Genomic DNA, 14,879 nt, shown 5'->3' on the forward strand with positions numbered 1-14,879 from the left:
TTCAGGATCGGAAGTATGTGCGATGCAAGATACATAAAAAAAGATCAACGGATCGTATTATAGGTAAAAAGTGTATACTACGATGTGGTAGCTTACCGACCATTGACTATATAGCTGGCTTTAAATGCGTAACCACGTGTTTGATAAGTGAGTCATTAGCCTTGAATGTCCCGGCTTGTCGAACCCTTTGATTCGGCAAAATAGCCGAGCATCTAGTCGTTTTATTTCGTAAACCAAATGACACATAATTTTCCCCGGAGTGTTTTTTTTATTCCAGCTATCATTATTGTAAATGTATCTATTTCCTCGTGAAACTTTAGGAAAAATATATAACCCATCGCAACATCGCAAATGACAAAGTTTTTTTTAACAACATTTAGTATAGACAAAACTTTTTTTATTAATTCCAAATGGTTTTCATTTCTACTTTGAGGGAAGAAAAAGTAAAAAAAGAAGAAGAAGAAGAAGAGAAACGCATTAATGCCGAGTGCAAGTCGATCGTGCGTGAATTTCCGCGCAGGTTGTTGCTTCTCTCCTCTCGAGCCCTGGAGCTATGTAACAAGACCATTAAGGAATACATCGAGCGTGCAACACTCGACTCTGCCACTACTTGCATTCGTTGCAACGCAAGGATATAGACCTCGAAGGTATGCAATGCGGCTGCTGCTGGTCGCGACGTGAATTCTTAAAAATAAAAATTTGAGCTCTGCAGCAGCGTTCGCGGTTGAGCTTAATTTTTTACTCCTTATATTTTCCATTCTCCTGCGGATATTAGATCATCTTGGTTTTTCGCCTCACGCGCACGCGCGCGCTATACCTCGAGGCAAGAAGTTTATTTTTATATACACCGAGCTTGCGAGCTATCAAAACTGCGACTATTTTGTACTCCCTTTGATCGCGGCTAGCGCACAGCCATAAATTTGAAGCTCAAAGAAGTTCTTTTCGGCTGCTTTTTTTAGCGCTGTGTTATGTGACTGATACGTCGGACCCATAAGAAAGCGTGAAAAACGACGCGAATGATAGTCTCCATTTACCTGCGAGAGCCTTTTTTTGTGTTATCCATACACGCGCGGGACTTGATAAAGGAGCAGATATTTATCATTGAGAATTTGACGAGAAAAAAAATTGAATAATCTAGAGGTGTACACACATACACGAATACGTATACTCGCGCGATCGTCAAAGCTTTGGAAACAAAATATTCATGTAGATCCTCTCGACCTATAACTCTTCCGCAAAACGGAGCGCGCGTGCGACGCTCGGGATAAATATTAGCATACACGTTCACGCATACACAGTCCGCAATCGGGTCATTTTTACACGATGCTCCCGAAATTTGAGTCGCGCGCATCGATATATACATCGACGAGCATAATGTACAGCCGGGCGCGTTTAAATACTTAAAAGTCCCCTTCCCCGCCCGCTAGCGAAAAAAAGACGTATTTACCGAGTTGGAAACGCAGAGGGGCGTGTTTCTAGCAGCTCGCATGCATATGGATGCAACACGTTTTCGGGGGGATTTTTGCATGAAAATCGCGACGTTCGCGTGTAGTATAATGACGACAGCTCGCGTCAAGATCGGGGCTCTTTATGCCAGCTCCGCGCCGCGAGGATCCCGGACATTTTTCCGAGGAACTTATCTCCGGTTACCGCACATGTATTATATGTAGGGGTTCACAATAGAAAAGGGAAAGAGAGAGAGAGAGAGAGAGAGATTGATGGCTTTTCACGTCACGATAAGTGACATTTTTAACGACATTTCAGTGCCGTTTATAGAGTGGTTAGAAGCGCATGGCTATACATATATGGGCAAAATCACATCAACTGGTATGGCCAAGTCATGTAATTACATACTTTCAAAGAATGCGATTCAAAGGAAGAAACTTTCTCGAATTTCAATTCTCTAGGTTAAATTCTCATGGATTTACAGAGGCTCAAAGTTGGATTTTAATTTTCTAACTGGTATTCTGCTTTTATGGACCGACTATAAAAAAGTATTTGAATAATAATTTTTGATATAAAATTTAATAAGGCATTCTAATTTTATACTCAAAATTATGTTTATAAGCCAACTAAAACCTCTTTAAAAGTGGAAAATGAATATTAAGGTGAAAAATTAAGAAGGTTTATGTCTTTCGAATAGGCAAGTATTCGAAATATGTTCATTGACAGACGGAAAACAACCTTTCACCAAATAATTCTTCGTCGAAGTATATGAACAAGTTTATTTTGGGTACTATTTATGGGTACTATTTTTTATTTTTTAAAAGTTTTTCATAGCTTAAAAAAAATATTTTTGTCGTAAAATTCGAATTCCTCATTCAATTTTACAAAAAATGTATCTAGAGCGCTCAACTTTAAGAATGTAGCTTTTTTTGAATTGAGTAATTTAAAAGTATGCAACTTCAATTTTTAGCTATAACAATTGATGTAATCTGACCCATATATAAATATGCGATAGTTCGCGTGGAATCGATGCTTACACATAACTGCAGCGACACATTCCATACTGACCACACGCATGCAGCTCCTGCACGATGTACCGTTCACATAGTATACTCGATGAAATTTAGACGTTTACACACAAAGTGACCTGCGATCCTGAGTTATGCCGAGGCTTTTTTTTTTATTTTATTAAAATATCGATGCACGAAAAAACGTATATAAATCATAAGCAGGACGCGTGTAAGATTTATGCCGCGTACAGAGCGCGACTTATCCAAGAAAAAGTAAAGGGAGGATAGAGAGAGAGAAAAAAAGGAGAAAGACAAGGGAAACAAATCGACGTTAAGTCGGGCGAACGAGTAAAGAAACCACCGAATGATACGCTCGACCTACATGTATATGCGCCTCGTCGTGCGTATAAATCTTGAAACGTATATATATGTTATATACTATGATATATACACAATTATCCAGTATGTAAATTTTTCCTACGATATGTATAACATTTGACACTGCTCGAGAATATCTTCATTTTGACGTGTGCGTGTGTATGTGTGTGGGTGTGGGTGTGTTCATGAGCATGAGCATGTGCAATGTGTGTGCTTGTGTATAGAAAAGCAGTGGCGCATGAAAATCTGAAATCCGCGATGCAGCGCGCACCCAGTAGCATTATGCACGCGAAAGCGCAAAACTTTTGCTCGGGCGCGCGACTCGGAGAATTCCAAGAATCTCCTTATAAGCCGCGCGGCGAAAATAAGAAAAATATGTATAAATTCGCATTGCTGAGTTGAAAGATCGCGTGAACATAAAGAAGCAAAAAAAGAGGGAAAAAAAAGATGCTACTACTGCTACTGCTGCAACAAAAACCATCTAACGATCGATAATCGTGGAATCCTGTCGCGTGTATTACGCGTATGTATAATATTAAATTTTTCGCTCTCTCTCTCTCTCTCTCTCTCTCTCTCTCTCTCTCTCTCTCTCTCTTTCTCTCTCGCTTTCTCTCTATCTCTCTCGCGCGTGAGAAGCTATGCAAATACTGCCGAACGCGGTCTTACTACGCGCGGCTTTGCAACTGCGCGGCTGTGTGGCTTGAACCTTGCGTCGTCGTCGTCGTCGTCGTCGTCGCATTACGTAAGCTACCTGCCGCAGAGCTCTCCTAAGAAGTAATAAGCGAGTATTCTGGTATCAACCAGATCTAACGATCTCGGAAACTCGTGGCTCTTCTTTCTTTCGCCCCTTTTTTCTGTTTTGTTTTGTTCTTTACAGGCTTCAGGTGCCGCGCGACTGGATCAGCGACTGCACGCCAAAATATCTATATATACAATATGAACGAGCTCTCGTTTCTGTCAAACGCGCGATCTGCAAATCCCTCCGGCCAATAAAGTTCGACGATTTGATCAAGCGTATTACGTCCCGTCCACAAAATACAAACATCGCGCACATATGCATCATTCCCGGTTCTTTTATATTGTAGCACGTACACATATACATTTTGTTCACAGAACCGAACGAAAGCTGCAACATCGAGAGCTGCTGCTGTGATATTGAAAATTAGACGAGGAAAGTAGGACGGGGGTAGAGTCACAGCGGCAGCAGCGTCGGCGACGAGGGAGAGAGAGAGAGAGAGAGAGAGAGAGCGAAAGAGGGAGAACTGTCCGGAAAATACAAATCACGTAACTAGAAACCTGCAGCTGTATATATACACATGCTATATAAGCGCACTGGAGCTGCTGCCTGTCGCAAACGACAGAAAAGAGAGAGAGACGAGCTGCTGCTCGCAGTTCAGCTAGCGCGCCCATGTTAATGTACAGGCAGCAAAATGTTTCAGGACGAATACACACACATGCGATGCGTCGATGCGTGCGCGGGACTCTCTCTCTCTCTCTCTCTCTCTCTCTCTCTCTGGCTTCGAATTTTCTATATACGTATTATACTTTCATCATCGTACCTCCAAGCTGTGTGTGTTGTACACATAAATTTTCTACGCTATAACTTTTGAATTTTTTGAACGCCGAGCAAAAAAAAAATCAATATTACGGCACATATTATAATATATGCCGAAGGCGAAGAGGGGGCATATATGATTGATTGATTGAAGAAAATGAAAAAAACATACACGCACGAATTTTCGGTGCGAATATGTTTTCACGGTACACAAACGCGACGAAATCAATCAGAGCAGCCACGCGCAAGCATAATAAGATTATATTAACTCGGGCGAGCCGCCTCCGGCTACGCACGTGCAAAACAATGTAGGAATGTTGGCATAATGAACAGAGTCATAAAGTCGCTCTATAAACAAGCAATAACCACCACCACGCACCGACGATATGAAAAATTCATTTTTGATGATAAAAAGGTAGCATCGATTCGGAGTAATGAATCCAGATTGAAGAAAGCGACTGCAATGAATAATATTTACGTTGAAATTAAATTCACAAAACGTATGTCTGTCGGTGGAATGCGAAAAAAACTAGTTTCGAGAATCATATAAATTTGCAGCTTAATGAGCTTGACGCTGGAATCCGCACGTGTACCGTGGCTTTAATACGCAGAAAAAACTTTCCACGCACACACGAGCTGGTGCACGTCGTTATTTTGGAAAATTAATAGGAATTTTTTCGTCGTACACCCCCCCTGAGAAATTGCTGAACAGACTCGAGATGTACAATGACTGTTATTGCGCACACTGCCTCTCATGTTTATACACTCGCGTGCCTTTGAATTTTAACTCGAGCTCGTGCCGTACAGAAGTGAATAAGAAAAAATGTTGGCTTCTTTAAATACGGGGCTACAAAGTGATACTCCACCAGGAGAGAGAGAGTGAGTGAGAGAGGAATAAAGAGAAAGAGAGAGAGAATAAAGAATACCTTGGAGACGAGCTGGGATCTTTTATTTTTAAATTCTCTTCTTTAAAATTCAAAACAATAAACCAACAGCGGGAACATTGTCGTGACCTATAATCTCGCGAAGAGAAAAAGAAAGATCCACACACGTTTTTAGGTATCGGTAATACACAATCGAGTCTATTATCTTTATCATTATTATCATTATTCTACACGAAAGTATCCAGCGCATCCTTGGAGTGCCTTCCGAAGAAAGGCCTCTTGGTACTATATGGGCGCGGGCTATATGTGTGCGACAATAATGTGTGTGTGTGTGTGTGTGTGTGTGTGTGCCTTGCAATGCACATCTGAGCATGCTACTGATGCTGTCGACACACATACGATATGTATACGATCTGGGCTTGAAAGGATAAAGGCCTCAGGTGTGAGAACAATGTATCCCGTGGCACACAAAATAGGAGTAAATTCGAGTATATATATGCGCGATTTACGTGTACATACATACGTTCGATTGATTTCAGAAGTCTACGAAAAAAAAAATCGAGGAGAATAAGAAAAAGAAGAGTAACAATCGACCCTTGCATACACAACTCCTTATGTTGACCTTTTTGATTGTTTCACACGCTTTGGCAGATATACTGCATGGCCCACGTGATATCTTTTCCCTTTTTTTTCCTTTTTGTTTGATCGAAATCCCAAGGTACACAAGTACGTATATAATGTTATATATAAATCCCGCACGGCTGACTCGCGATTGATTTTTTTGAAAAAAAAAAAAAAAAAAAAGAATAAATAAAAGGCAAATATTTTGCAAACGTAATATCATTAGAAAATGTATTACAAAATGTAGGCGCACGCGTAGAAAATTCCAAGGCAATCCGCTAGGCAAATTAGCCGAACTGTACGTATAATTGATTTAGCAAAAGTTTACGTGTTTTTTCAGCGGCACGTGGAACGTGAGACGCAAATGAAAAAAACATTTCAATGGATATCGATGCAAAAAAAGACAAAATTTATATCTTACACGCTGAGTTGATACATAATGTGATCGAAAAAGTATACATGTGTTGTAGCAGGCGGGAGGTAGGTATCTTTCTCTCTCTCTCTCACTCTTTCTCTCTTGCTCTCTTCCATTGACCTGATTTTATGCACCGTGTGAGTATATGCCACAGCAGCAGTTGCAAGGGCACATCACACACACGTACATAGGCTCGCGCTCACAGGTGCTCACCTATGCGTTTGCTCTTATTTTTTTTTATCTATATGAGCTGTATCTTTTTTTCTTCTTCTTTATTAATAATTTTTTTTTCAATCGATACGCAAAGCGTCGAGAGTTTTGAAGATGAGTCGAAAAAAGAAAATAAAATAAGAAAGAAAAGTACACACTCGAAAACGTTTTATATATCTGTATATACTTGCAAGCCACGCGAGTAAGATTTACAACAACAGGCGCAAGTAAGGCATGAAATTATAAAGCTGGCGGCTGCTGCAAGACCTCTTTCTCTCCGTTAGGCATACACTTCTAGATACATTGTAACTTGCTAAGAGAAGTGGCGCGCAGTAGAAGCAGCAGCAGCAGCAGTAGTAGCAGCAGCGAGTTTTATGACTGCTTTTTAGTAATTTAATAATTCAACTTCTCTTAAATATGACTCATAGGCGAGGGTAATTTACAATTTTAAATTTCACGAAAAATATATAATATCCACGCGTGCAGTGAAAGCTGCATATACGGAGTGCACACTTGAACTTCTATCCATATCTACAGATATATATATATATATATATATATGTTGCCCAACAGCTCGAGGCATTTCCATGAATTTTCACTGGCGGTTTTCCGTCTTTCTCATTTGCGGATTCGCTTTGTCCGCGTCTTTTATAGTGGCGTGCGCGAGCGCGAGCGAGCGCCAGCGCAGTCCCAACGATATACAGCTCAGGATATAACTTTGAAGCTTTTTTTATACCTCGGCGATTCGGTGAAAGAGGCGTTTTTCTTATCGATATTTTGCTTAAATTCTTTCGATTTGCCGTCGGCTATGTATCGCGCTCGTGCATATATACAGTGTTGCGATCTCTCGGAATCGGAGTTCTTTGGCAGGGTATTATACCGTATTAGGGAATTTTATTATATCATATATAAACTCGATTGTTGCCCCGCTTAAAAGGAGATAAAAAAAGTCTAGTTTATATTACATTAAACTTTGGTCTTTTATTGTCAGGGAATTACAATCGCTCCATTTTACGAGGAGAAGAAATTGTATTATCACCAGTCTCGCATGCACCTGCATCATCACCGAGTCATAAGATCAAAATTGGGGTTTCCTTACATACATCATCTCTCAATTACATAACTCACACAAACAGACATTATATATGAGCACACAGGGGCGACATTGTCGGTCAGGCACTCAGACGTCGGAGGACGGATCGAACCCATCGATGTAAAGCTCACGCAAACAATACACGCAGGAGAGCGTGTCTATATGGCCGTGATGGAAACCTATTGTAGTTCTCTCTCTCTCTCTCTACCACTTGCTCTCTCTATATATAAAGCGCAGCAAGTTAAATTGGACAGGTAATATCGCTTCTGTGCAATCTTGATAATGTTTACCATTGCGATGGCTTTTACTTGGCCTTTGAATAGGCCGATGTTCGGCCGAGCTTTTCGCTCTTTCTTTTTTTTAATTCTTTTATATTTTAAACTGCTGGAATAAATATACTTAGTAAAACGAGGAAATATGACGTACGTGCTTACTTATATATCAGGAGAAAGAGAGAGAAAGTAAAAAAAGAAGTTTGTTTGCTACCAAAAAACTTTTTCTCTCCTTCGCCCCCAAAGAAGTAGTAAGTTAACTTCAGCCGTAAGGAAGAGGGAGAGAGAAAGGGAAAAAGTATATAATGTACGAGAGATTGATACGGCGGAACGAAGCTAGAAGGTATTACGGATATTTTCTCTTTCTTCCCTTTCAAAAGTAACGGGTATCAATCTGTCGGCATACATATAGGCGCCACTGGCGCGCGGATGTTTTTTTAATTACAAGCTTTGCGCTTAAGAATCAGCCGCTTGTAATTTCAAATTTTCCCTGCTAACAGAAAATCGAAACTCTTAGGCAGCAGTTGTAGCACACGTATACACGCACACACATAAGCAGGCTTCGAATTTTTTGAAATAGCTCGCGCGTGCATATATACTGCCACGCGGATGGAGCATGTCGAAGAGAGTTGGAATGAAAGAAAAAGGAAAAATAAATAAAATCAAATAAAGTAAAATGGCTCTGGACTTTCTGTGGCTAAAGTTGTGTATATGTGCGTGTCTACGTCTATACGTATAGAAGAGAGTAGAGAAACGTGACATTTTTGCAGAATCTTTTTTACTTAATAATCAGTCAAGCAGAAGAAACTTTACTCGTGTTTTGCTGATTTGTTTGAACAAGAAAATTTTTACCATCTGCATTGATAAAAATTATTTTAATCGAAAAACTCTAATATTCAGACATATTTCAGGCACAGAAAAAGGGCGTTGTACATGTATTTTTTTACGTTAAAAAAAAATCAAGAACTATAGCCTGGAATATGAAGCTTTTTTAAACGGCCTTTGATTGGTCAGCAGACGCAGAGTAAAGGCAAGAGAATTTGAAGAGCGACTAAAAAACGACACCTCTACTGTAATACCAACTATATAGAGTATTAAAATGCACGCGTGCGATGCGTCCAGAAGCTACTAGTGCTCCTTTAAAAATCCTTCTTTAAAAAAATGACGCGAAGCCAGTTTATTTGAGTTTTTATTGGCTATCGCATTAGATACGTTAACGTTAAGTGCAGACGTGATTGATGACCGATAAGCTATAGATAATGGACGTACATAATGATTCATCAAAGAGGCGTGCGAATTTCGTTAGCATGAATAAGAAATAAGAAAATACATATAATGGTTTTAAAATAAACCCTACAGTGATCTTGTTTGCGTTAAAATTTTAAAATTTTAAATTTTAAATTTGTCCCCGATTGATGAAAAAAAAAATCAACAAAGGCGAGCTTCGTCGTTCGCATTAATTAGTGCAAATTTAATTACGAAAAAATTGGTAGGGGAAAAATTGAACGTAGCAAAAATCCGCAAACGATTCAACACGGGGCGAAGAAGCGAGGGAGTTTGTCTGATTGACCGCGAAAAAAGCTCTGGTTAGAAGGATCGATAAGCTCTGTAACTCTCTTCTTCGTTTCTTTCTCTCTCTCTCGCACTCACCCCCGTTGCTTTTATTCATCGATTTATTGCAGTGCACGCTTGATTGACCATTGTAAGCGACCGAAGAACAGCCGAGAGGGAGTAGTAGTTTTCGATGCACGAATATGCGCGGCAAACGACTCGATCATTAAAAACCCATATATCAAACAGAAGCTCTGTATTTTTAGCTTGTACTTTTGAAACTTGGATTATTATTTTGAATCCTTTTTTCGTTGAAATGATTAAAATTTTGATAGAAAAACGGGGCTCGAATAATTTGAAAAAATATCCGCGCAGGCGGACTCATTATTCATCCTAAAATGAAAAGACTAATCGCATGAAAAAAGGGAACGAATCGTACTCTGAGATACTCTTTTTTTGACGATTTTTTTTCTGCTCAACCTCTTTGTGCTTACGAGTGAATCTCATTACGAGTTCGGTATTACGCAGAGAAAAACCATCTGCGGTAAAGGGTTACGTAGAAAGGGAGAGAAAAGCCATCGTTAAGGAATGCGAAAAGTTAAGAAGAAAGAAAGTATTTTCTCCTCATTTTTGCGCAGCAAAACAAGCGTATGACGGTATAAGTGATTCCATAAATTTTGATCTATCGAAACGAGACGAGGAAAATGTTTGTTGTGCGGAAAAAGTCAATATTACGCGTGTACACACGTCAGCCGACTCTCAATCCTACGCTAAATTCCTCCTTTTTTCCCCACCACCAAGTGACGTAATTGATCCCCATCGTTTACGCCTTATACATGTGTGGAATCCGCAGATCGATGAAAAGGAAAGGAAAACATCCATCCCAGACATTGATGAAAAACATCTACCCAGGCGTTGATAAAAAATCTCCAGTAAGCATTTTGGACTGCTTGTTCTGAGATTGATATTAAAGCAGCAGAGTGTAAAAGTACAAATTTTCAAGTACATTTTCTCAAAAGATTTGGTTCGGACACTGGCTTTGACATCTCTTTAATGTAGAAATGTCGGAATTTGTACTGATATTTTTTTGTTAAAAAAAAAAAGTAATTTTCTCTTCCAAAGCTTTTTTATTGCAAATGCGAGTTTGTAAAAAGTATCATTAACTCGCCAATCAAAAGCAAGATCGAGAAAAATCTAAAAAAAAATACGTACAGTTGTTATAACGTTGTTGGAGAAAAAAAATCGCGCACGCAACACTGCACTGCGCGCTTCTGATAGGATATATATCACGGAAAAATGAACAGTAATCTTTATTGTATATTAATATTGTACTGTATAGAGGCGAGCAGGCAGAGCAGTGCGCGCATCAGCGAAAAAGCGCTGCAGATATTACATAGTATAAGTGGGTATAGCGTGGTCTTGTGCTCCCATTTCTCGAGTGAGACTTCGATGGAGAGAGAGAGACAGAGAGCGAGAGAAAGAGAAAGAGGTATAGACGACGTAGCTGCATCCTTGCAACCAAAAAAGGGCTATTTCCTTGCCAAGATTCGTCGCTAAAAAGTGCTGTTTTCGCGCTCGTTTTGGCTCGTTTCGTATGTAGCCAAGTTTAAGAGTGAGTGTGTGCGAGATCGAGAGCGAAAGAGAAGGAAAAAGAGATAGACGGACGCGAGAGTAACAAAATTAGTTATAGAAAAGAGATAGTAGAATCATGAAAGAGAGCCAGAAGTTTTTAATAAGAAAGGATTTCTCGGAGAAATTCGATTAAATCTCAACACTTAGCCAATTACCTTCTAAATAAAAAAAAAATAATAAAAAAAAAGAAAAGAAGGGACTGAAGACGGAGAGATCAGTCGAGCTAACGCGTCTCATTAAATTGCTTCGGATAGCTAGCTCTATTTCTCTCATTAGCAAGGTTCTTTTTCCAGATAACAATCTACAACGAATCCAATCGATCAGGGATTCAATAATAATTGTTATTCAGCAAAAACGAGAATGAAAAACGGCAAATTGGCAGAGCTGTAAGTAGAGAAAGGGAGAAGAAGGGAATTGCGTTCTGCTAAAGCGCCATCTACTAATATACATCCATGTTCGTTCCCAGATATACTCGTAGAACTTGGTTCAACACCTCGTGTATAGGAAAACAGATACACATCATTATACACGGTACGGTACTTGGCAGGGTATTAACAAGTTGCAAGCGCAAAAAATAAATTTACGTAGGGATGTAATTGATGATTAAAATGTTTACTCACGGATGCGAGACGCGCCGGTGCAGGCTCCTCATGGACAATGCTCGATCCCGATATCTGGAGCTGTGGCTGCTCCAGGTGACAGCGCCAGGATCGATAGCGCCGCCGTCCTGCGGCGGGCTAAACTGGCGCTGCTGCTGGGCTGTTGCTGTTGTTGTCTGCGATGATGACGATTGGGCGGGGGCAGCATACTGATTCTGTAGGCCCACTTGAAGTGGTAACTGTAACGGTAGTTCTGGCTTTTTACTAGCCGATTTTTGTTGCGTTGACGTTTGCTGCTGCTGTTGCTGCGACTGCGTCGATTGTGGCTGTTGCTGTTGTTGCTGCTGCTGCTGTTGAGATGGCGTTGATGGCGTCGTGGATGGTAATTGCTGCTGCTGGTCCCCCGCCGAGTTATTTTGCGCGGCCGCCGCCGCCAGCGCGCCGGCGCCGTTGCTGGCCGTAGCCAGGACGACTGGGCCTCCAGCTGGGCTATGGAGGCGGGCCCTGATAGGCCGTGACTAGATGGCGCCCTCTAGTCTACGCGCACTGGATACGACGCGGCACCCTAGCCGTCAACTAATCACGCACAGCCGTGTAGCTGTGCGCGCGTGTAGTGCTTCTCGCCCTGCGTAGGGAGCCTCGTCGAGCCTCTTCGACGGTGCGTGCGAGTCTGTCTAGTGTTGATGTGTTGATGCGTCGTCGTTGTTAGCAGTAGCGCAACCAGCTTACGCACGCAACCAGCGAGGATGGGGTGTAGAGGGGGCCGCGCGTTTACAAAACGTGTGATCCTCCTTCCTTCGCTCGTTGCCGCTGCTCCTCTGTAAGTGTGTTTTGCAGCACGCGCGCGCGAAAGAGAGAGAGAGTGAGAGTGAGGCGGCGACCCCCCCGTCTGGCCAGCGATTATCACTGTCCTCTGGGGGTGCCTGTGCACCTCCTCTTGCTGTTCCTCCTCCTCCTCCTCCTCGACGCCGCCGTCGCCGTTTTCTCCGGCACTAGCTTCTCTCTGTTGTCGTTGACGACGACGACGACCACTGAGGACGATTTGTTGTTGTTGTTGTTGTTGTTGTTGTTGCTGTTGCTGTTGCTGTTGCTGTTCTTGACGAGTCTCGATGCGATGACGGATCGGGACGACGATGATGACGAAGACGACGACGCTGCGGTTGCAGCTCAACAAGCTGACCCGGGCCGCCGCTTCTCCTCCAAGCGCGAGGCTGCGGGACAGCCAGGATCGGGGAGGGGCGCTTCGGCTCTGAAATTCATAAGTTAAAATACAACCATCAGAAATCGAGACCAACACGAGTTGTATACATTTTAAGTAGTATAATGGCAATATGGTCAGGCGCGCTAAAACATACGTGGAAATTAATCACATTGTTATCAATTGCCCAACCACGTACGATTTCTTTTCATTATCGCGACAGTTTGCGCTAACAGTTTGTTAATGGATCAGCGGAAAATATATAACAATTTGCTCGCGACGGCACGCGCCCGTTGATAGCTGGTACTTTGCGCGAGCGAGCAAGTGTATATCATGAGTAAGCGTCGCTTTGGGACCTGTATATAATGCTATACGTGTCTCCCGCGCCGTATTGCGCGGCGACTATTTCACATGCACACGCAGCAACGGCAGCAGCGACACTACACAACAACTGATTCGACTCGACTCGACTCGACTCTACTCTACTCTCTCGCATTGGAATTATCGTTTTTAGTTCGTATAGAGTACGTGTATACACATCGATGACTATTAGAGTGTGTATACGCGCTGTTACGTAACGAATGTATATAGACAGTGCTGCATTTTATCCTTGATTGGTTTGCGCGCTTTCAAGTGCGCGCGCTCGTTGATCTATAAAGTATACATAGGAGCCCACGAATCAATTGTGATACATATTAATCTTTGCTCCGTTTGTTTGCTTAAAAAAAAACGAAGAAAAAAAAGTTTATGCGAAAAAGACACGCTCGAGAAAATTTTCCTATAATATTAGTCGAGAAATTTTGCTCGATCGATCCTCATTATTTTTCAGCCTCATTAGGTAATGCACCGTAGCATACTGCAACTGCTACTCACACACGCACACACACACACACGTATACAAGGGAGAAATAAGAAATGAAAGATTATCTGAGGAAAGTTCGAGCGCCACTGCAGCTAGCCCGCGCACGACGACGAAGACGCGCCCGAGGATCGATCGATCAATCATTCATCATCGGAACAAAAAGTTTCAACTTCTCTGCGAAGAAGCAGTATAGCAACGGAGAGCTTGTCCTTTGTCTATCCATAAGCAGTACTTGAATTTCAATGCGTTTAGTTGCTATACGGGGGGAAAGAAAGTTGCGTTGCGAAGAAGAAAAGCATATATAGCGAGAAGAAGTAGTAGCAGCAAGAAAAAGAAGAAGAAGAGAGAGAAGCGCCGCGCCGCCTGCGAAGAAAAAGAAACTACCGAATAATGCATCATCCCTTCGAGTTAGCAGTATGAGCAGCCTAGTAGTAGCGGCGATGCCCTCCTCTTACACACAGCTCGAAAGTTAATTCGTTGGTTAGATAAAGAAGGGACGGAAAATTGAATGCGGCCAAAAGTTGATTCTGCCCGTCGCGCGCGCGCGCAGCTGAAAATTCCATCTAGAGCTTGCCAGGACTCGCGCCAGTATTGAAAACTTTTGCTCGTTCGCTCACTCTCTTATATGCTCCTCTTTATGCGCTCGCATTTTGTAATATGCAAAAGCAGCGCTAGGTACCACAGAGAGGAAGAGAGAGCGAGAAAGACAGCAGCAACGACCCGGTAATAGAATGTTTTTTTTTCCTCGTGTGTCTTTACAAGGGACGATCATGTCGGCCGTCCTTTTCCGTATTAACGTATTTATATACTCGCTGCCGATATCTATATCGCGCGCCAGAGAGATGACGTTCGCGCGCACGCAACACGAATTGCGGAACGAAAATTGCAGCATCGAAGCGTGTCGCGCGGGAAAATTACAAAGTTAACTTTGTCAGGATGCAGAGCGCCTCATTATACGCGGAAATATGTCACTTAGCGGTGTGCAGGAGGGCAGAGGGGGCAGGGAGTAAAAGTATATTATAATATTGTGATTTTCCACTCTCGTAATGACAGACTACGTTACGCGCGTGGCGGATTATAATTAAACTGCGCGATTTTTGCGTTAGCGCGCGTTCTAGCATTAAGTAGCCCAACGCGATTGGAGCGAAAATCC

The 14,879-nt window shown here is 42.0% G+C and overlaps 1 protein-coding gene across 8 annotated transcripts in view; it reads right to left on the reverse strand.

Annotated features, from left to right (window-relative positions):
* LOC106649634 (potassium/sodium hyperpolarization-activated cyclic nucleotide-gated channel 3) overlaps positions 1-11,766 on the reverse strand; it is a 94,860-nt gene extending 83,094 nt beyond the window's left edge. For all 8 annotated transcript variants that reach the window (XM_023457611.1, XM_023457613.1, XM_023457609.1 and 5 more), the window contains exon 1: positions 11,688-11,766. In XM_023457611.1, coding sequence (XP_023313379.1) covers positions 11,688-11,719 — 32 coding nt within the window. In that variant the 5' untranslated portion in view covers positions 11,720-11,766. The remainder of the gene's footprint in view (positions 1-11,687) is intronic.
* Between the last annotated feature and the right edge of the window lie 3,113 nt (positions 11,767-14,879).

This window comes from Trichogramma pretiosum, unplaced genomic scaffold, assembly GCF_000599845.2.
Source record: "Trichogramma pretiosum strain Unisexual culture from Peru unplaced genomic scaffold, Tpre_2.0 scaffold43, whole genome shotgun sequence".
In the NCBI taxonomy this organism is placed as follows: Eukaryota; Metazoa; Arthropoda; class Insecta; order Hymenoptera; family Trichogrammatidae; genus Trichogramma; species Trichogramma pretiosum.